Below are 23,526 nucleotides of genomic sequence, written 5' to 3'. Positions count from 1 at the left end.
GCATTTCTTCTCTTCCAGCCTGCCAGCTGTATGACAACTGAAGGTTATTCTTCTGAAGAACTTAAAACCCTTACATTTGCTACATCTTTCTGTAAAACAGAATTCTTCTCCCAGACCTGCATGGTGGTTATCATCTTTGATTTTTGGCTCTTTTCCAAAGGCGAAATGCCCACTAATGTCCAAGGAAGTCCAAGCCTAGCATGGGGATCTGGGAGCAGAATTTTCCCTGTGAGCTCATTGTCTGAGGCAGGGAGTCGGTCAGCTTGGAAAGCAGGTATTTATTTAGATTAGAAGAGCCTGCAGTTGTGGAGGAACAGTAATGCCAGGGATGTTCATCTCCACACAGAGTAACTAAAGCTGCATTAAGAAAGTTCACAGACAATGTCATTATATAGCACATGCCTAGGACAGGGTTCCAGCCTCTGCTCCAGCGACTATGTATTGTTTTAAACTAAACTATCATTGCACAAAATATTTAAAGAGTCCCTAAAGCAGAGACTGGGCAGGCTTTGGATGGTGCCCTACCACTGGACTAATGATTCCTGTTCGCTCCTACTGTCTCTGATTTGGTAATTCCCAAATTACTCCTTGCAAAGTGAAACGATTTCAACAGGGGAGACTGAGAAACTCCGGCCCCAGAATAACTTTCAGCATGATTTTTACGACATGCTCCCTTCAGGAGGTAGGTGATGAGAGTTTGAATCCCCTGAATCTTCAAATTCTGGGTGAGCCTTCAGCCTCTAAGTTGTTGGAGGAAGAGGAGGACAACTGATTTTGTGGACAGCTGAAGCCATGCTGTGAAAGTGCCTACCAGGTGGGGCCCTGCAGGCGAGAGAGGCAAAGAAACACCGAGTTTGCTTGAATCTTGACAAGGCTTGGGCATGAGTTGGAGCCTGACCTCCATGAAGGCACGGGTCCTTTAAGCAGCTTGTACAAACGTATCCATGTTGGTTGGACAGAACCAGCTATGAACAGTTGCTCGGGGGCAGGAAGTTGTCTCCCAGTTATGACTCTCCTTTAGTTGATGGATAAACTAATGAACCCATTCCTGGAAAGCTGACTATGACTCCTCTGCAAGTAGCACAACCTCCTCAGCACCCAGGCATTTTTCATAGATTTCATAGACATTTGGGCTGGAAGGGACCTCGGAAGATCATCGAGTCCACCCCCCTGCCCAAGAGGCAGGAAGTCAGCGGGGGTCATAGGATCCCAGCAAGATAAACATCCAAATTTCTCTTGAAGGCGTTCAAAGTGAGTGCTTGAACCACCTCTGGCGGCAGTCTATTCCAGACCTTGGGGGCTCGGACAGTAAAGAAGTTCTTCCTTATGGCCAGCCTGAAATGGTCATGGAGGAGTTTGTGACCATTCGACCTCGTCATCCCTTGGGGCGCTCTGGTGAACAGACATTCCCCCAGGTCCTGGTGAGCACCCCTGATAAACTTTTGGCCAGTCCAAGAGCAGATCATTAAGCACCAAAGTACCTGAAGTGGTGAAAAGGGAGGCATGTAGGGATTTGGGCAACTTCCAGAGTTTGGAAACAACTGGGAGCACTGGCAATGTGTAGCAGAGGCACGTGGGTGCACCTTCACCCCATGAGATCAGCCGTGGACTCCCTGGAAGTGCCAGCTGTGAAACTGGAAGTGCACTTCTGGTTTCGCCGCTGGCTCAGTGATTGGCTGCTGGATGCCCCCCCACCCATTGATGATCGGTTGCTGAGGACCCCTCCTCCCCCCATCAGTGATTTGGTGCCCCCCCCAGACTCGGGAAGCACCAGTTGCCCATGACTGGGAGAGGGTTATGAAGATTGCAATTTTCTACTTTGGTGCCCTGAGTGAAAGCTAGTTAGGATTAGTGCCTAAGTCCTTCAGTGGTTCTAACTCTGAGCCCCTTTTCTTTCCTGAGGGACCTCAAAGTATCTTATGATTGACAAACATTTACACACACACACAAAAAAAGGTTATATGAGAGTCACTTCAGGGGTGACTGAAATCAAATGCTGTCTGGGCTAAAGTGCAATGCTTAGTCACGCTGACTCAAAACAACTTCTCTGAATTTCAAAAGTAACGTTACTAAATGGGAAGCCTTCGCCGAGGTTGCTACAATAGCCCCATGAGGTGGAGAGATACAAAATGCTGCGTCTACCTGCTGGCCATTTTTGTGTTACCACAATGATCTTCAGAGGAAGTTATTCATTTAAAAAATGACAAACTACCTAACTGAAATGTAGTTATTATTTCAATACTGGGTATGTGGAACATCTAAGTTAAACAGTTGTCAATCTAGTCAGTAATTACTTTTACCAAAACCAAAGATTATCTTCGTAGGGCCTGATCCTGTGTTCTTGATGCACTCAGGGATCGATCTGACTACCACTCGAGTCAATGAAAATGTTGCCCCTGACTTCAGTGGGATTAGATTTAGGAACCTCAGATACCCAGGGCCATGTTCTCGACCGATGCGATGCATTGAATTCAGTGACTTTCTATCAGTTGAAAACTTGACTGCCAGCAGGAATTTTGAATAGGGGAGAAATTAAGAATTAGGCCTTAAAATGGTAGTTGCTATAAATGATTGAATGAATAAATGATGAATGAATAAATGAATGTAAAAGAAATGATTATAAATAATTGTCTTGCCCATTATTTATTAAAGCATGGAAGCTAGTTTTCAATGGTGACAATTTGTTTGGTTCACACTTTACAGTGGATAATTGTAGCGCTCTGTTCCCTTAAGAAATAATCCAAAATTCTGACTTGTGTGCCATTGCTTGCATCGATTAACAGTACAATCAATTTGTTATGAAAATGTAAACGTGAATAGCCTGAGGGGCCTTATAATGAAAAACTTTAATTTAAATACCTCTCACTTTCCCTTCAAGTACAAGGAAGGCCCCTTTTATTTTTCATTTGCTTTTACAATAACTGTTTCGTCCTCACATTAAAAGGTTAATTGAATTTAACCCAGAGCATTTTAAGTGGGATAATTTGCAGTCAACATATTCCGAAATAACCTAATGCAAAATGATTCAGCCTGCCCTTAAACCAGTGAATTCATCTCATAAACCACATGTTTCCAAACAACAGACCTGAAGACGAATGCTTTGCATTCAAAAGCTTGCCCAACTTTATCCCAAATACACAGTCAGTCCAATAAAAGATATCAACCAAAAAAAAAAGGAAATCCTTGCCTCTGACAAACAACAGGGACACATTTCACTTTAGCAGTTGTTTTGTTGTTTTTGCTAAGATTCCAGTACGAATGAGAGAGACACTGGATGCTATTGACTGTTATTATAAACTTATTTGCAAATGGGTTAGAAGGGACTTGAAAGCACATCCCCCGACAGGTAACCAAGAGTGGTCCCAAAACACATGATACCTCTCTGAATCAAAAATCCTTCCCGGTTTGTTACCCATTTCCTGACAGTATGTGCCACACACTAGTTTCCCTGGGTGTCATGTAGGTGGCAGAGAGATGGTTCATGTTCTAGTGGAGGAATAAAGTGGAGGCATTTGAACTCAGATCAGAGGTCCAAGTACATCCTGTGCTGGGTCACAGCGCACAAATAAGCACACTTTCTTCAGAAAGGGATATATGAGGGTTTTTTACCAAATCATGTTGATAAATTAATATAGCTAAGATAATACTTTTTTCCAGATTTCTTTTGTCTGTCACCCACTAGAGGATAAAATCTTGTTCACCTTCCCAGGATTTCCTCTGAGACAGCCCATGTAAGAAAGGCAAGGCAGGATTTGGTAAGGCCTGTATGCATGGTGGATTACCATCATCCACAGTTACCATGGGAGTTTTGCATCAAAGGAGTTGCAGGGTCATTTGGACTTTGTCTAAATGGGTCCATGAGGAATTCTTGTGGAGAAAGAAGGCACTATATTCCAGCCTTTCTCATATAGCCCCCTAGAGACAGAAGTTACACACATATCAGTGTAACCGATAAGAAACCAGTTCCAGTCTGTAACACAACAGCAGTTCAGTGCGTATGAAGTGCTTCCAAAACGGCTCAAACCAGTTTAAGGTAAACTTGGATGGATGTTATATCAGATTGAACTGGTTTAGTTTAAATTGGTTCATTGAACTTCTGTCCAGGTTTAAGTTAACTCACAGTCTCCCAGTATCCCAGGATGCTTTGCACCTCCTCCACAGCACCCCCACCCCGCCACCACTCACAAGGTGGGCAGGCTAGCATTGGCGGGCCCAAGCTGTCTGCTCCAGCCAAGCAGGGAGGCGTGCTCTAGCACCCCCTGGCTTCTGGCCTGAGGCACTGCAGGCAGGTGGCTTGGTTTCTGGAAGAGCATGTCTGTTTGCTTGCTTATCGAGTCAATCTACACACGGAGATCAACTGGCCAAGACTGAATCGATTCAGGCTCAGGATTTTTTACTGTCTGTACTAGTTTCCTGTGACCCCTTCTCCGAATGTTCACACATTGCTGTGCTCACGTGCTATGTACAGAGGCGAATTCCAAAGCTAGAAATTTGAACCTGGAACGGTTCCCTACTGGAAACCCATTGCCCTCCTCCCCATCCCATCTAGAAGCAGCCTTGTTATTGCTGGGTTGCTCTAGGAGTTGCTTCTGGCAACTAGAATAAGCAGCAATCCCTTTCGCCGCCTATTAGGATTCACTGAGATTGCACAGGACACAACTCAGTACTTGGCCAAATCAGTGCTTTGCTTGTGTCAGGATTGAAGGATCAGGTCCAACCCTGGGAAAAAAATATGTGGTGGCCCTGCATCTTTAGGCACAGCGTCCCTTTCCACCAAGTATTAATTCCCAGCAGTGCCACATCCTGGTTTGCCCACAGAGCGGGTAAGATTGCAACCCTGCCAATCAGGATTCCAAGGAGGACTTTCCATTACTTCCTAGGCAATTTTTAATTCGATCAAAGGGAGATTAACACAATGTCATAATCCTGGATGAATAGTATGTGTGCAGCCTTCGGACCGGAGGACCGTTCTTGCCAAAATCCAACGGCTTCGGCTTTTTGAACTTCTTTAACACCACATTCCTCTTCTGGGAGGGCAAAGCGGCTCCACTTTGATGGAGGGACACTAGTTCTGGATTCCTGAATAGCTCAGGACTGCCTCGGGGCACCCCTTGCCCTGCAGGCTGGGGACCCTTGTGCCAGTGCCCTCAGGACCCGAGGCTTTGCTCCTGGGGCTGTCTGTGGTGCTGGCAGATAGCATTTGCTTGGGGATCACAGTTCAGTCCGGGCTGGCTCACAAGGCAGGGCAGCGTTTCCTCAAATTGGCCCAGCAGAAAAACCCAGCGGAGGGGTGCAGAGAAGGGCCCCTTGCCCCCCTCCTCCTCCTCCTCTCCCTTCCCGCGCCGGGTGAACGCTAGGGGCTCTCTCCTTCTGAGTTTTCAGGAACTTTTCCCGACTCTCTCTCTTTTTTTCTGTCCACTGGAAAAAAAAAAAAATGTGGAGTTAATTATCCTCTGTCAGATGCAGGAAGGGGGCTGTACTTGGAGATCCCAGCAGAGCCCAAGTGACTTCGGAGTTGTGTGTGCGTGTGTTTTTTTTCTGGAAGGGGTGGAAAGCACCTCGGGAAATAAAAAGTGCGGGGCCGAGGCCGGGGCTCGCACAGCGGCGGTGGCAGCGGCAGGCGCAGCCCCCAGCCCGGGGAAGCCCGAGTGCCCCCTTCCTGCCTGCTCCCATCGCTGGCTTTGATTTTGATTATTATTATTATTATTATTGTTGTTCGTTTGTTTTGCAAGGACTTGTCTCGTTTTTTGCGGGGAAAAAACCAAGCAAACTTTCTCTCTCCTCCCTTCCTCCCCCCACCTCCTCCTCCCTGGGACGAGCCGCCTATGCGACTCGGCCCGGGCACGCCGCAGGATGCAGAACTACAAGTACGACAAAGCCATCGCTCCGGAGAGCAAGAACGGCGGCAGCCCGGCCCTCAACAACAACCCGGCCAAGGGCAGCAGCAAGAAAGTGCTGCTCATCTTCCTCGACCTCTTCTGCCTCTTCATGGGTGAGCACCTCCCCCGACTTCCAGCTCTTTTCTTCTCTTCCCCCCACACAACCAGCTCACCTTCCCCACCACCCCACGCTTTGCTAACTTTGCCTCCGTGCCTTTTGCTCCGCTGCCCAGGATCCCCCCCTCCGGGGCATGGCTGCGGATCAATTCTTTTGCAAGAGCTATTTTGGTTCTGTCTTGCTCTTAGGCAAGCCAGTGTGTGTTTGCAAAGTGCCTGCCCGGGTTGAAAAGTTTTGCAGAGGAGGAAAAAAAAAGAAAAGAAACGAAAGAGTGCATTGCAAAGATTTTTAGTGGGGTTTTTTTGTTGCTGGTTTTTTTGCTGGAGGAACAGCTTTGTCCTGGCTGTGTGCAGATGGGATGGCTTTGCTGCAAAAGTAGGAGCGTGGTGGTGAAGTAGCTGCCCGAGGCCACTGGGGCACTGGAAGTGGCTTGCTTTGCCTGTGACACAGTGAGCACCACACAGAAATGTGGTGCAAGGCAAAGTTGTGCTGGTGCCAATCCAAGCAAAATGGATGTCCCCGCAGGCAGGAGAGCTCCTGAGTGTTAACACAGCATCTGTCCCCCTTGCTGGCTGTCCTGAAAAAGCCATATTTGGGGGCGGGGGTTGAGTTAAGATTTGCTTCTGCACACACCGTGGTCCGCTAGGTGCCATCCCCAGAACTGGTTGTGCTGGGAAAGTGTGGCGGGTTCTCACTCCAAGGCCAGACTGCAGGCGGAAACAAAGCAAAGTTGTTTGCATTTGGAAGATGCTGTGTAATTTGTGCCAACAGGTTGTCGGTGCCTTAGGTTTTAGTGGTTTTGGAGGACAGCGTGAGTGCAAATCTGTCACCAAGGAAAAGGAGGGGGTAAGTCCTGGTGGACTCAGTGCTGCACAGAAGTGGATATTGTGGCAGGTCCATGTAGGAGGTTCAAAAGTGAGATATGTCACATTGCTAAAAAAAAATACCAAGGAAACAATCTTGCATCCTCAGTTAAGGCCCTCAGTTCTGAAAGCCTTTTGAAATAGGTCAGGTTAGGCAAGCTTAAGATGAAATTCCAGATTTTAGCTACCAAGCCTGTTAAGATAACAAGGTGGTGGGGGTCTTGGAGAGTACATACTTATGAACAAGCAAGTCCCTTCTCCTGGTGTATCAGAACAGATCTGTGGCATGAACAGACCTGGGGATAGATTTGCAGGTGGTGTAAGCTGGCACTGACCGCAGCGGGGTTATGCCACTCTTCAGCCCAGGGTCTCACCAAATGATCAAGATGATGATCAATACTTTTTATCAACCAGTCTCCAGTTCAGCAAGCTGATAGGCAGTAAAGCATGTTGTAAATCATTCACAGGAGGAAAAGCAGTTTCACAATATCTCAGGGTCTAATAGATGGACAGGAAGTCCCATGAAAACACATCCATCCCCTGCCCAGCACACTCTGCTGAGGTTGGGAGATGCTGTGTCAAGCCCTTGCAGTTCAGAGACACCGTTTCATGTAGTGAAAGCTTTCTCTGGTACTTTATTATGTATCATATGATGATTAACACTTACTAAAAGGATTCAGAACAGGCTGCTTAATCTCCAGCAGGCTTTGCTGAATGCTCATTTTCCCTTGCTGTGTACTTGTACAAACACAGAAGTGTGTGATAACCGCCTATTAGCAGTAACTTTCCCCTGACTCCTTAGACAAACCCAAGAGCCCAGGCATGTGCATGTTGGTGGTTATGATGGTGAGTCTCTCCTCAAGACTGTTTGGGCCAGATCCTACATCCATTAGGATCAGGGTACATTCTGCTTTGGTGGAGCAGGCTCTTCTGTGGTCTGCTGTTTTGGGGGGAGGTCTCTTTTGCTGTCTTAGACATGTGTGTGATGCTGAAAAGTAACAGCAGTAGCTTTTCGGATAGACACATTGACAGAGGAGTGAAGGAGCAATGTAGGTTTGATGTTTCTGGCAGCGGTTCTCTAAAAAAGAGGTGCATAATAATGCATACGTTTATATGTCCAGCCCAGCTGAAGGGCAACAAAACAGTCTTTTTTTTTTTTTTTTTTAGTAATTTATCTCAAAATGGTGTGTTGCAGGACATTATACTGACCAAAAATAAATTTAAAAAAAGCAAGAGGAGAAAGACAAGGGATATGTCTGTAAACAGTATCCAGGGGGCACTGTGGTCTAATGAATCAAACATGAGTCTGGGGGTCAAAGACCTGAGTTCCAATCCGGGTTCCAGCACAGATTAGCTGTATATCCTCAGGGAAGTAATTTAACCCTTCTTTGCGTTGTGTCTGCACAGTATGCATCACCTATGCTCACCTCTGTTAGCTCCAAAGACATAGTTACAAGCAAGTAGGTACAGTTCATGAAACTTAGAAGTTTTTACCAACTAAGGAAACGATGGGCATTTTAAGTTACTTTTGGTGTTTGGGATGCATCTATACTAGAGCCTTCTATCACCTTTCTCCTCCCCTTACCAAGGTACAAGCATCGCACTGTAGTGATTTGTAGAATAAAAAATAGCATGGCAACGCTGGATATTTCATTGACAGATGCATTTAGAAAAAGTCAGCTGGCTTCCAACAAATAATTGAATAACACCACAGCATGCAGTTTTAATATTCCTGACACCACTATCTTTAAGATGATTGTTCCTGCTTAGAGCACACTGTTTTAGGACTGTCAGTTTGATTTAATTTTTATGTAGTGTATCGATCATCTGGTCTGTATTACTAGGCACTAATACGTTGGGAAGAGAGAGATAGTCTTGTCTTTATATTCTCACAGGAATACAAGCCAGTGCAGAAAGCTTCATCTTCTTGTATCTGGAAAAAATATAGTACTTGATATGCACTATATAAAAGTGATATACGTAGAAACCTATAACTACCTTGACTTGCCTCACTTATTTAAGCGGAAGGTTAAATTCTCAGTGCAAGGAATCTGAAGGGTAGATCTGTCAAATCTTTATTCTGGCACTCCTGGTTTGAGTAAGTTTTACTCAAACGAGTCAAGGGCTGTGGGCTAATGTTCTGCATTGAAAGGAATTGACTGACGTAAATTATTGCACTTGAGATAGGGTGGGTAAATAATGCCTAACCTCTGATACGGATCGGAGTGGTGAATAACACGATACAGTATAACTGCTTATGCCACATTGTATTATAGGTAGATATCAGGAAGTGGTTTTTTGGGGGGTGGAGGGTTGGCATAGTTAAGAAGCATCTGTTAGTGAGGGCACAAATTAGGTAGCTGAAGGTAGTAGGAGTCTGATCCTGGCCTAATTATGTTCAGATACCTAGACCTGGTGGGACATAATAAGGGAATCCTATAACCCACAAAGTGTGTGAGCAGAAGGTCTTTTCAAATAGGTGTGAACCAATCGTCATGTCAGACTTGTTGGGTTATTTTGTGGCACAGCTGCCAGGTGTGAATACAGTAGGAAAGGTCAGAAGTGATAAAGTTCAAGGGAAGGAACTTTTCTGCCACCAGCTGGCAGAAGAAAAGTTGCTTCCCTTTTAATGTAAGCTGTGCTGGGGGAAGGACCCTAGTGAAATGTTGCATTGTTAAAACAAAAGTAATTCCTGAGAACCACAGTCAACACAAGGCTCAGTTTGATAGTGGTACTTGGGGGTAGGCCAGATTCTCGACTGGTACAAACAGTCATCTTCCAGTGAATTCACTGAGACTCTGCTGGGTTATTTCAGCTGAGAATCTAACCTATTGCCTTGGGAGGAAGACAAGTCTCTTTTGTGCTTTTTTTGATGTGGAGGTAATTCAGAGAACTAAACATTAACTTTCATTTTCAGCTTCCTAGGAGGGTACGTGTATTTCTGCCACACCTATTCCTTGAATCTGATGTGAAACTGTTTTCTAGCAGCTATAAAATAAGTTTGAAACTCCCAATTAAAACTATTCTTCACTATGTGATTAATTTTCCAGAAATTAGTCCATCTCCACAGATTTTCTTTGTTGAAATAGATACCGGCAATCAGATTTCCATAGGGAGCACACTAGCAACATGTGCAAGATTATCCTAAATTGATGTTTGCCTAGAAATAAACCTTTTGTTTGGAGAAAGGCAACTTCACTGATTTCTGACTTTCTCACACCCTTAATTGTGTGTGAATAGTTAAGGAGACCCACCTTCTTACCTCTCATTAAGGGAAATATTTATCTTGATGGGGGAAGAATGGTAGATGCAGAAGAGAATGAGTCACATCTTCATTACTTAAGCACCCCTAGGGCAATAAGGTCACTGAAAAGAAGGCAGAAATGGAGCCATTGACCAGCTGACAGCCGCATGACAAGCTGAATAGGTTAGACTATTGGATGAAGATGTGCAGAGCAAGTCCTGGTCCTACATATCCCCTCCATTGTGGTCAGAGTGTCAACACCTTTAAAATGACAAATCCCAAATGAAATGTATTGGCTGCACAGGGCATCTCGTATCCGAGTAGATTAAGCCTTACACGGGCAACACTTACGTCCCTCCCAAAAATGACCCTGAGCTTTGTAACCGACACCGTGCCGCCTCCAGAAATGTCACGTCCATATGTCATTCAGAAATAGCATCTGGCACAGCTGGCATTTGAGCCAGATCACCTGAAAAAAATGCTCGCTCTCTGCTTCCCTCGCTCTCTGGAGGGGGAATGAGACTTTTTCTTAATTGTCTAATGTAGAGAATAAGAGGATTTCTCTTAAATTGCTGGGACAGCAAGCCAGCCAGCCAGCCTTATAAGAGTCCGTGCTAACCCTGGCTGCTAGTTATATCCATCAGGAACCCATATGCCTGGAAATCCAGTTTCGTGGTTCTGCCTGGTTGGGACAGAGTGTCCACGAGTGCTTCAGCTACACTGTTCAGTGGGAGCAAGCCAGACTTCAACAAGCAGGGCAGGAAAGGTTTGCAGAAAGCGAGTCAGACCTGCTGTTGTTGGGAGCGTCTAGCTGCACCTGCATATACTTTTAGGCTCTGCCCCATCACACTGTCCTCTGTCTTTGTTGCGAGTCTTCGTACACCTCCCCCGAGTACACAGCAGCCTTGGGCAGCAGAATCGCACAACAGAAGGGGAGAGCTGGTGCTACCGCAGGCTCAGACCCTGAACGGGGAGACAGCTCTCAGCTTGCCACAAATGTGATGTATGAAAACTGTCCTTAGTTATGGCAGGAAGGATGATAAGAGTAATGCAGCATGGAGAGGGGTGCTGTGCAGGACAGGGTGCAGACCCAGTGAGTGTCCATACATGCATCCCTGGGGACCAGACTCAGGAAACTTTGGGATTGACTCCACTCTCTCTACGCCAGATTAACACGCACAGTGGCTTGCAGAGTGAACGCAAGCAGACAGCTGGAACCGATCAGCTGGTAATATTTGACTGCTGTACAACTCACTCCGCCCGTGGTAAAGTCCTTGGCTAAGTAGGCCGGTATCTAACCTGATATTCCACTTTGGACTAAGCTGGATCTGTTGCACATTGCACTGGAGAGGTGCAGTGTATGGAGAGCCAGGCCAGCAGTCCAGACAAGCCTCCTTTCCTGCCTCAGCCTGCCCAGGTCATCTCCGTTGGAGCAAAGTTACCTTCCCCAGACCCTGTATGTGGGCCTTCAAGGAAAATGCCTCACCGGTGAGGAGTCTGGGTTCACTGACTCCTCAAAGACCCTTGTTTTTCAGCTGTCAGGACCCGTGCATCAGGAGAGCAATAGCCAGTGACAGGTACTTCGCTGACACATGCAAAAAAAAGGACCTGTTTTGGGGGGGGGGAAGGATGATAGGATGGGTTTGGCTCTTTAATAATATTTTTGCAGCTCATTCAAGTGCAGCAACTTCCCAAAAGTTCCCAAGATTGGATACGTTTCATCTGACCTATCTGGCAGGGAGACTTATCGAAGTCAAAATTAGTGGACTCTTCAAATTGACAGATGGCTTTTAACACTGGACACTTAGCAATCACTGTATTCTCTCATAGCCTTAATTGACAGGACTTTTTATTCTTTTTGTCTACACTTAATTTTCTCTCGAACTCCTGTCAGGGAAAGTGTACAAAGCAGCCAATTGCTACCGCATAAGGATCCTGAACAATGGAGGGGGAAACCCTTCTGAAGTTTAAAAGTCCCTTCGGCTTCCTCCAAGGACCCAGCACTTTATGTTTTATCAGTTTAGTTCCGAACTTGATCCTAAACTGAACTTTAAAATAAATCTAAACATCCTACTAGGCAAACCCTGAAAAGTTTATGTGAGTGGAGGATGTAATCCAGTAATTTGGGATAACAGCTTAGTCTAGTTTAACTGTTCAGGAAAACTCTGTATGTACAAAATTGTGTTACTTCCCTGTTTTCAGGAGCAAAAAAATAATAATTCTTAAGCCCATCAGAGATGCTGCTGTGTTCACACCGAAATTAGTGGGAGCACAATTGGGATTTAGTTTTATGAGTGGAAGGAATTAGAGATTAGGACTGGATTTAGAAGCATCAAGTTGTTGCAAGCTAGGGTATGGTGAGATAAGCAGCACTGAGGGTGATGCTTTGAAAAAAGAAGATTCTGATTCTGCCTGGTCTGTCTTAGTTTCAGGTGTCACCATGAAACCTACCCTAAAAAGTGGCTGAAACAATAAAATAGCCTGTGTTCAGTGTTCTGCCAATCCACAAGGACACCTTTATCTGGGACTCTTTGCCCATTCTTCATTTGAAGAGTTGTTTAGTGCAAAAAGAACGGGTTTGGCTTTGAGGTCACTGAAGCAACATCTTGGTTTTGCTAGGAAGAGCTCTTACTGTGCTGGTTCTGAACCTGCATTATAAAAAAATGTGCTGAAGTGATACTTTGGTGTTAGATTGCATTCATCTGGACACGGCCTACTGGAAAAAAGTAAATAAGGAATGAGAATATTTGGAAGCCTTTAACATGTTTCTTTCTTGGTATTTCTACAGAGACTTGCAAGATATATATTGGGAACAAGCAATTATATGCCTGCCATGGGGCAAACACTGAGCTGTTGTAAACCTACTTAGCTCTTAGATTCATAGAGTCATAGATTCATAGATGTTAGGGTCGGAAGGGACCTCAATAGATCATCGGGTCCGACCCCCTGCATAGGCAGGGAAGAGTGCTGGGTTCAGATGACCCCAGCTAGATGCATATCCAACCTCCTCTTGAAGACCCCCAGGGTAGGGGAGAGCACCACCTCCCTTGGGAGCCCGTTCCAGACCTTGGCCACTCGAACTGTGAAGAAGTTCTTCCTAATGTCCAATCTAAATCTGTTTTACTCGGAGATACGTGGACCTGAGAAGGCCTGATTCTGGCCCAAAGGAAATGATATTCTGTATAACTGCTACATGAACAGTAAGCTCATCATGTTCCTGAATACCTGTTATTAAAAGCATGTCACGTACATGATTGTATGTAGAGTGCTGGAAGAGCTCTTTTCATTAACCGAGTGGATAGTGAGTGCTGAAATCAATACAAGGCCTTCATCACAAATCGAACCAATTGTGTTCACCTGTTTCATTCCTATGTTTACACCCATTTCATTTTATTATGCTGGGCTCAGGTAATAAAATAATTCACGTTTGATTTTGGTTGCCCAGATATATATGCAGTTATCGCTATATATGCTGGGCTTATGATCTCTTTGTCCGCTTCGCCTTATCATTTCAGTTGTTTGAATTATATTTCATGAAAGTGGCCGCAGTCGCTTGTGGTGTGAAGGTTGCTGTGATACAGCCAAGTGCTGGCTGTCAGCTGGTTGCAGGTGGGTGGAGTGCAGAACTTCGTGGACATGCTATTTATACACTTGGCTTCTCGTTTTGTGCTTTCAGGTGTAGTTGGACATCTCCTTGCCCTCATGCATGGCTGAAAGGAATTGTGGTTGATTCTTTGTGGGAGCAACAGGGGAGGTTGGATTAAGGGCCCTTGAAAAAGCCCACCCTGCAGCTTTGTATCTACCAAACTCAAGGCTCTGGATTAAATTCATATGATAATCCTGTTTCATAGGGCATTTATACGCATGCTCTGGGAGTGTGCGGGGGTGGCTCCGAGAGCCACTCTAATTAAAGCGCCCGGAGCGTCTCGTGTATCCAGCATCACTGCGCTGCAAAATGGTGGTGGCGGTGCTTTAGCTAAAGCTCATAGAGCAAGGTTTAGTTAAAGCGCCCCTGCCACCATTTTTCAGTGCGGGGATGCTGATACACATGACGCTGGAGTCTGCTGGAGCTCAGTAACTACCACAGTCCAGCAGACTCTCTTGCACGTGTATAGGTGCCTATGGAGTGTGTCTCACTGTGCATAGGCAACTATAGAGCATGCCTCGCATGTGTATAGGTACCTATAGAGCATGCCTCCAGTGTGCCTTGCTGCATGTATATAGGTGCCTATAGAGTCCAAAGTTTTTCTGTCGAAAGGGACCATTGGGGTCATCTGGTCTTATCTGCTGTATAACAAGAGCATAACTATTGAAGTCAGTAGAGTCAAAGGCAGCAACCTTACAGCTGGTTCTGTGTGGAAACCCATTTATAAGTGGAAATTGCATTTTCAGGGCAGTGGGCAGTGCATAGACATGCCTATCTGCCTACCTACCTACATGCTCAGTGTTGGGGGAGAAAGAATTCCTCCCACCACAAGTAAAGCATTTCTCCTCAGTGTTGCCAACAGCATTTGATTACAAACCTCTTGATAGCTGTCATTGTTTTTTCTTAAAGCTCTAGTTCCTCCAGTCATACTGTATTTTGCAATATTTTCACCTTTCACAAACACAAATTTCTCCTCCTTCTGGCTATGCAGGAATGACTTCTAAGTCTTTTTCTTGGAGCCTAACTCATCATTCTTGAATGCTTGGAGGTTGCTGATGCTGTAAGGCCCTTGAGCCAGCAGGCCCTATCCGTATCCTCTGTGTCTCACTCATTGCCAAGTGCATGCTATGGCAAGTAGAAGCCTACACATCCTGAAACCTGCCTGCTTGCATGCTTCGGGTCTGACTCTACCAGTGTCGCAGGGGTAGAAGTTCAGCTGAGGTGAGGTAGAGTCCTATTTGTGAGGAAACTTTGCAACTTGGACAATTGCCTTTTCAGTTCCAAATCAGGTGGACTTATCCATACCCCTTGCAAGCCCACCTTGTATATCTTGACTGGTATGCTGTTTCTGTCCTCCTGTTTTTTCTCCTGCAGCTTCCAGCCTGAAGAAGTGCAGGTCTGACAGGCAGAAACCTCTAATCAAGCTTCAAAATATCAGGTTTTGTTGTAACAGGTGTCAAGAAAACATTAGAAAGTTCTATCTGAGCCTCATTTTTCATTTTTAATGGTATGTGATGGCCTAGTTACAGCTCTGTGGTTTATAATCGATAGAAGCAGATTTTGAACTCCTGTGAAATTTTCATCTTTCTGAATAGGCAGGCAGCTGTTGAAAAGAAAAGCTGAAGAGACTTTAAATAGCCTTTGATGAAAGGGTCAGACTTGCAATAAGAGTAAGAACCTTACTGAGAAAGTATATTAAAAATGTAGGGAAATTGGGTTGCTCCCAGAAGACTTCAATGCCTTAGTTGTTTCCAGGCAAGGTTCTTTGGGTGAATCTGATATCTTTTATTAGACCAACTTCAGTACTTGGAAACAAATTTTCTTAGCAAGCTTTTGGGTTTAAAAACCCTTCGTCAGGCTGAGGAAGCCTCCACAAACTCCATTACCACTACATTTTGTTCCTTACTTTACCTCCAACAATGTCTCGCTTCTTCTGTTTAACGTACTGAATACCAAATCTGGTGACGTTTTTGGGTCTCAGGATGTTTTTTCATTTGTATTTGCATTACTCTGTTAATGTTGATCTAAACAACCAGGGTGTGGGGAAGGTGTTACATACTTGGAAGTAGAGGTGGACCGATATATCAGTCCATATAGTAACGGCACTGATAAAAGGAAAATGGACATTATCGGCAATGGATTTTTTTTGGCCAATGTGGCCAGTAATGTCACCAATAAATGCCCTGTGCATGCACACAGCCGCAGCATGCACACAGCCAAGGGTGCAGCCTGGCAGAAGCCTGGAGAGCAGCATCCAGCCAATAAGTCTGTGCCGGGGAAGGGGTCTGGCGGGTGCAGATCGAGGCCACCACAGTGAGGGAGGGAGTGGGGCTAGGGCTGGGGCAGGGGCTACCCAGCTGGGGCAGGGTGGAGTGCAGGATGGAGCCATGGACTACTTGTCTGGAGTGTGCAGGGTGGGGGGGGCAGTAGCTCCCGTTGCTGCGCTTACCCCAGGGGAGAGTGGGGGGCACATGCCCACTCCAGATTTGTGCATGGGGTGAGTGCAGGCTGCCCGCTGTGGGCTTGGGGCCAGGGGCTGTGCTGGCCATTTCCCAGTGGGGGGCCTGGACTAGGGCTGCATTCAGGGTGGATGGGAGTGGGACAGGGAAGCTGCGACTCTGGGGCTATGGTGAATCTTGGGGTGGCTCTAGCCCACTCTGTAACCCCTACCCCCACCCCACCCCCATCAGTGCCACCACCTCCTGCCCCACCCCTGCCGCCCCAAGCACAGTCCGAGCCCAGACCCCCACTGGGAAGAGGCTGGGGCAGCCCCGAGCCTGCAGCGGGCAGCCCGCCCTCACCCCACCACAAACCGGGGGGGGCATATGCCCCCAATGCCTCCCCTGGGGTGTGCACAGGACCAAGAACCACCCCCCACACCTCCCAAATGAGCTGCCCATGGCTCTGTCCCGCGCTTTGCCCTGCCTCAGCTGGGTAGCTCCTGCCCCATCCCCAGTCCCACTCTCTCCGTCACTGTGGGGGTGTCAATCTGCCCCCCACCCCACACACACACCTTTCCTCCCCCATGCTCCTTGCCCTCTGCAGACTTACCAGTCAGACACTGCTCTCCAAGCTGCCAGGCTGCATATCGGCAATGGGATCGGGATCGGCTGATATGGCTGATTAATAATTGGCCATTGATATCCGCCAAAAATATCTTTATCAGTGCACCCCTACTTGGAAGGGAACTTCCCAATGATAGAAAAACAGACACAATGTTTTTAATCTTGGCTAAAACTAACAGCTCAAATAACCCAAGATCCAGTTGTAAGGCCTCACTCAGACTAAACTCTCATTATTTTCAGCCAATTTGTCTATGCCTTTTCCTTCCTTAGTCATCGTTTTAAATCCTGCTTCTGTCCATACATGAAACTCTTTCGCTTGTGTGGGGTAGTGCTATCATACCTGACCTCGGGGCAATAGGCTGAACATTCAGTGAAGCTTTTGCTTAGCCTGGTAACCCACCTATTTTGTTGTTATGCTGAATCAATGGGTGGCCAGCTTGTGGCATGTGGCACAGTCATCCTCCATGTGGCACAGCAGTGGGAGGTAGGACTGGAAGCAGAAAGCAGAGCAGCAGATCAGGCAGGGAAGGGGATCAGAGTGGCACTTGGGGATGATGAAGGGCTAGTTTGTGGCATGCCTGCCAAAAAGAATGGTCCTCACTGGGCTAAATCACTCAAGTGTGGGTGGGCAGTCCTCCACTGTCTTCCCACAGTTCCCTGCATGTCTAGAAGGATCCAATGGCTTAATTTACTATAACACAAACAACCCGGGGATAGGCCTTCAGGATTGGGCTGGGCTGATTTGAACTAATCAGAGTTAGATCTGGATATGGATCATCCAAGTTAACTCTGCAGTGTAGATATAACTTGAGCAGGATCCTGCCTCTGCAGACACTTATTCCTGTATTTAACATTGAGCATGTGAGTAGGTCCCTTGAAATGAATGAGTCAGGCCTACAGTTAAAACAAAACACATGTTTGTGCAGGATCAGGGCCTCAGTAAAGACAGTCTTATCAAGAACAGCAGATGAAATGCATCAGGTCTTCCCTTCATTAGATTAAACCGGAAAAATGAGATTCACTGGTTCGTAGTTGTGGGTGTAACTCCCACACACAGTAAATTATGGGTCCTTCGACAGCTTTCTCCTCCAAATGCTGTTGTGATTGAAGCTGGCTACCACGAAAAGTAAGTGACAAAATTGCCTCGTACCTAGAGGTAACTAACCCCAACATGGTTTTATTGTAAACTCGTCCAAATTATAGTTGTTTTGGAAACTTTTTATAGCTTTGCCCTAAGGTCTGATCGTGCCTGCGCGGAGTGTATATTAATTCCATACTTTCATAATGTACTTATTCACGGTTTCGATGTAATTGCATGATTTAAAATGCATGTGCCCGACCATTAAATTTAAAAAAGCTCAAGAAAAGCCCTTGCACACACGATGGAGATATTTCTGCTTCCCTAGCCTTTTTGGTATAGTTGACGTTATTGCAGCCCTGCATTTTGGGTTGGTTTGATGCCATTTTCTTTAAACTCGGTTGTGGAGGTCAGTTCACGCTGTACAGAACTAGCGAACATGGTAGCCAGCGCCAGTTATCTTTCCCACCGGTGTTTACAGAAAAGTCCTCGCTGTAGTACAAATGCAGTGGCTATAGCAACTGGCCAGGAACCCCAAACACTTGTAGCTGAAGAGATCTGAATTTGAAGGCTTTTTTTTCTAGGGCCCCAGGGAAAACAGATCACCCTGATCCTTCTTTTCAAAGTGATATTTTCATGCAGGAAGCGTTTGTTAAAAATATCTCATTACGACAAAGCCCTAATTGATCATCTGCTGAATTCTTTTCAGGGAGTACCCTGGTGAGCTTATCATCTAAATAGTATCCTGCAGCTTGTCAGATCATTTGGGCCCAATTCATAGCTGGTATAAACTGGATTTACTCCTTTGCAGTACCTATGCATTGAGTTATACTAGCTGAGGATCTGCTGCATTGTAGTGAGAGACAAAGTTGATCATATAATTATCCAAATTGTAGGGATTGTTTCTCGCCTGCCTGCATTACTTATGAATGTTACCAAGTGTTCCCAGATGTGATCGGACCCTCATTACTCTGGATACTGCACAGGCATAAGAGTTAAACAGACCACTCCTACCCCCAAAAACTTACAATCCAAACAGATCAGGGTGGGAATAAAGGTGTATTGTTCCCATTTTGTCCCTGGGGCACCAAGGCACAGAGAGATCAAAGGTCAAATCTTTAAAGGTGACTCGTGGGATTTTCAGAAATGCTGAAGCACCCGGTATTCCTATTGATTTCAGTAGCTGGTAGGCATTTAGTTGCTTTTGAAAATCCCGCTGGGCATCTCACTGTACCTTGAGGCCCCTGAACAACTTTAAAACTTTGGTCCAAGGAGACTTGTTCAAGGTCACATAGGAAGTCTGGGGCAGATTAGCAAGGCCTATTCCCGAAACCTTGGCCTTAAACGAGGAAAAACCTTACTAATTCCTCCCGAGATGAATGGCACTTCTATGCACATATCAGTAATAGACGGAACATTAATGTTTGACCAACTGACCCTTTTAAAGTTTGCTAGTCTAAATGGCCCTTGTTTCACATTGACTTCTCAGATAGCAAGGAATAGGCATCATGCCCATCAGGTCACCTTTTCCATTTGGAACTAGCTTATCCAAATCACTAACAGAAGATCTGAGGTTTTCCTTGCTAAAGATCTACCCAGACATCAGTTAAGTGGTGACACAAAATACAAATGATTAATCCTCAAGAGAAATTATTTACTAAAGTTTTACCTTCCTTGTAACTGAGAAGCTACAGGAAATCTCCGTGGTTTGGTTAACTGCGAAGGCACTCATGTTTTAGGGACCATATCTTTACTGCCAGGAGTGTTTGTAGGATCAGGGACTGTATTTCACTCAGATAAATGTGCATTTCACTGATCGTCCCAGAAGTGGATTTCTCTGAACCTAGAAATCCTGATTTCCAAATTTTTGTAATGCTTGGTTTTACCCAGCAGCTGTCATGCTGCTCACAGCTTCCACAAGGCAGTTAAAAACCAAGGTAACAACAGCATTTTGAGTGAAGTGGCATGAAATGTGGACCGGGTTCAGCATATTTCTGTGCCATTGTTGGCGCTCTATTCAGTGTGAAGCTGAATAGTGGAGTGATTAGCATGTGGGTGCGTTTCTAAAGCACTTGCCTGTAAGTTTTTTCTCAAAAGACAAGTTGGGCAGCATTTATTTCTCTGACTGAGTTGGCATGAATCTGACAAATACAGGCCCATAGAAAAGTCAAACAGTGTTTAGAGACGGTTTGTTTCGATAAAATCTGCACTTTTAAGGGTAAAAAGAAGTTATCCAAAATCAGGCTCCTAGAGCTATTGTAAATATATTCTGGATAGAAGCATCTGCTATTCCGGAAGTTAGCGGATAGCCACAAGTATCAATCATGGGACCTCATGAGTGTATAATTATAATTATGGATTCTCATCCTCCAAAATCATTTGCAGAACTTCTGTTTTCAAAAATACAGGAGTGGATCCTTAACTCCAAGAATCCACCTTTATTCACTTAATATTTATCACCGAGAGACCAAAGGAGAAGAATAATGCGGCCCATACAAATTCAACTGCAGTTGAGAGCAAACTGTCTTCTTCCATAGCGACTGATTAAAGTGACCTGATTGTGATTTCAAAGAGGAGGTATAATTGCTTTTTCATTTGGGGGGAATTACTCTTGTGTGACAGGGCTTTAAAAACTTTAGATCAAGTTTGGATGCTTCTCGAGAAGATACACCTTTGTTAAACCTGAATTATGGGGCTTGGTGCGGGTGTTGCTGGAGGAAGTGCCGTGGCCTGTATTACAGCGGGGGATCACACAAGGATCTGTACCTAGGAGTGAAAGCAGACTCAGATTGCTGATCTTGATGGAGCTGTGCCAGCGTCCATCAGCGGAGAACGTAGCCAGTCCCTTGTTTTAAGAATCGACTTATATCATAGTAGTTCCTGTCTTTTGATCCTATTCCTTCCCTCCTATCACTTTCTCTTTGAGGAAATGAGTTGGAAATGAGTTGCTGGAGACTTGACCTATAACTAGGGCTGTTCTTCCCTGCAATATAGGTTGTAAAACAGTCAGTCTACGTTTTCAGATAGACTACGGCAAACTAAAGCCAAGCGTGAGCGAACCCCATAAAGGTCAGGCATTAAGGGACTGTCCTGTTCCCATAGCAGCCAAGGGCAAAAATCCCTAATTGGCGACGGGATGTCATGTGACCGCCATTCTGGCACGGACGGGCCTTTTGCACCTGGATAGTTGCAAAACACTTGCTGGAAAGTCTGGTTCCACCTGTCTCGCAGAGCGGTTGGAGGCTGTGAGCACATTCACAGTCGGGAAGTCAAATTGTTTGTGCAGTCATTCTGCATTGGGGTAAATGATTACCCAGGCCACAAACCAGGGGGAGAATAAGGGCCTGTACCTTACCTCACTTCGTTCTGCTCCAGTAAGGCTTGAACCATTGACCTGTGGGGGCTTTCTGTCTGTCCGGTGTTAAGGAAGTGTGATGCATATTCTGCAGGGAACGGTGCAAGATTGAGGCACTCTGCTCTGAGAATCACAGGCAGGGGCTCAGCCTTCGTGCTCTGTTGTTCAGGTTAAATTCAGAGATTTCATAGACGTTAAGGCTGGAAGGGACCTCGGAAGATCATCGAGTCCAGCCGCCCGCCCCAGGGGCAGGAAGTCAGCTGGGGTCACAGGATCCCAGCAAGATAAACGTCCAGTTGACTCTTAAAGGAGTTCAGAGTAGGTGCTTTATAGGAATTTAAACTTAACAGCAAAGTGGGAGTACTAGACTCCATTGCTGGTGCTAGTAGGAAGAGGCTGGGCTCAGGCATCAGAACAGGAGAAAGAAAAAAAATAATTGTGGCTTGTTTTTGGTGAAGTGTTTTGAACTGGGAAATCTTGGGTGCAAAGCTTTTAGCCCAGTGTCACACTAACCTCAAAGCCACACATGCAAATGAAGCAACGGTGCAGCTGTTTGTATTACAGCACTATTTAGGGGCTCTTACTGACGCTAGATTGATGCTCCGTCTACACTGCAGAGCTGCCACTGTTTCAGCTGCTCAAGGGGCTGGGTCCCTCGGCATGGACAAGGCTCTGCTGCCAGAAGGAGTTTTTTGGCCAACAGCTCCTTTCTGACAAAAGCACCGTCATCGGAGGCCACCTTTTACTGGCAGAACTGCATTGCCACCAGGGATGTTGCCAGCAGAAATGCACATCTGCAGAGCGCTGTCACGGAGGTCCAGCATGCCAGCAAGCCTGTGCTTACCGTGGTGCTGAACAGAAATGTCTGCCCCGTTACACACTGTTGTTAGCACTGCTGTTACGACATGTAACAGAGACCAGAAACCTCTTCTTCTTGTGCTTGACAGATACATAGCAAGCGACAAGTCCCTGCCCCAAAGAGCTTACAATATAACGCAAGGGTGTCAAATGTAAGGCCCGCGGGCTGGATGTGGCCTGTGGAGCCGCTCTATCCAGCCCACCAGGCGACTGGAATTTGGGGGGAATGGCCTGCCACAGAAGTTGGGGCCCGTTGGCTCCACTGGCCATGCTGCGCTCACACCCATTGCTGCCGCTGGACCTCTCCCACCACTGCCCCGAGACCCCTCGCTACCTCCAGCCCCGGTGCTGCTGTACCTTTGGCAGACTCCCCCGCTGCTGCGGCCACCAGACCCCTCGCTGCCCAGCTGCTGTAGCCACGGCCCCCCACCTATGCTAGAGGAGCCCCCCAGTCTGGATCCAGGGGTCTTGACACCCCTGAGATAAGGGAACGACAGATACAAGCAGGGAGAGATGGCAACCTGAGGCTAGGAGACGGGGTGACTTACTTCAGGTCATTCAGGAAGCCCGTGCCTAAGAACTGAACTCCGCACCTCCTGCATTAACCGCAGGTCCTGTCATGCAAAAGTTGGGGGGGTCTGTGATTGCATTTCCCCATGGGGAAGTGGCACTTTTCCCATTTACCTTTAAAGTCTTCCAACTTTGGAGGAAAACCTGCATTTTAAGCTTGCGGGTCTATCTTAACCTCTATCATTTAAGGCTGATTAAGGCTATCATTTAATCAGGAGAGGGGGGCAGCGGGGCGGGGTGTAATTTAGCTCTTCTGGTAGTAATTAATGATTAAAGGGTTGTTTGAAGTAATTTTGCAATACTTTCTTTTATTTTCCCCCTTCTCTCTCTCTTTTTAACTTGAAAGGAGTTCCTTAGCAATGTACGTGCCCCGCCACTGAGGTTTTGAAAGCTATTAAAGGACCACAGACCTGCTGGCAGATCTTTCTGCTGCCAAGGCATCTAAGCTTTAAAAAGCATTGGGGGTTCAATCTCAGGATACACTGATTTGGAAAGAAAGTCCAAACAAAGAGGCTTTTGAGCAGCGAGGCTGAGGCTTGGCTTCACTCGAGAGCAGTTTAGAGTTGGTGAAGCATCCGGGGGACTCGGAGAGGAGCAGAAATCCATGAGATGGATGCAGCGAAGTATAATGTTTCCTAACACAACAAGGTTTTGTTTTACAGGCGAGGGAATTGGCTGTAGGTGCTTGTCTGTCTTTACCCATGTTGAACCAAAAGGGATATTTGGGGGCTTTGCATTTTTTGGAATAATTAAAAAAATTTTTTCTTCCCATTCCCCTGCTCCCCTCACACAGACGGGGCTCTGTAGGAGCCTGGCCTGTATTTCTGTCTGATCGCCCATCAGTCTTGTC

The 23,526-nt window shown here is 46.1% G+C and overlaps 1 protein-coding gene across 1 annotated transcript in view; it reads left to right on the top strand.

Moving 5' to 3' along the window:
- Positions 1-5,416: 5,416 nt before the first annotated feature.
- The window catches only part of PLPP3 (phospholipid phosphatase 3), a 69,747-nt gene continuing 51,637 nt past the window's right edge, over positions 5,417-23,526 (top strand). The window contains exon 1 of the mRNA XM_006025730.3: positions 5,417-5,992. Within this exon, the coding sequence (XP_006025792.1) occupies positions 5,854-5,992 (139 nt within the window). The 5' untranslated portion in view covers positions 5,417-5,853. The remainder of the gene's footprint in view (positions 5,993-23,526) is intronic.

Source organism: Alligator sinensis, unplaced genomic scaffold (genome assembly GCF_000455745.1).
Source record: "Alligator sinensis unplaced genomic scaffold, ASM45574v1 scaffold941_1, whole genome shotgun sequence".
In the NCBI taxonomy this organism is placed as follows: domain Eukaryota; kingdom Metazoa; phylum Chordata; order Crocodylia; family Alligatoridae; genus Alligator; species Alligator sinensis.
The sequence above is the reverse complement of the archived record's forward strand: the minus strand, read 5'-3'. Positions and strand labels throughout refer to the sequence as shown.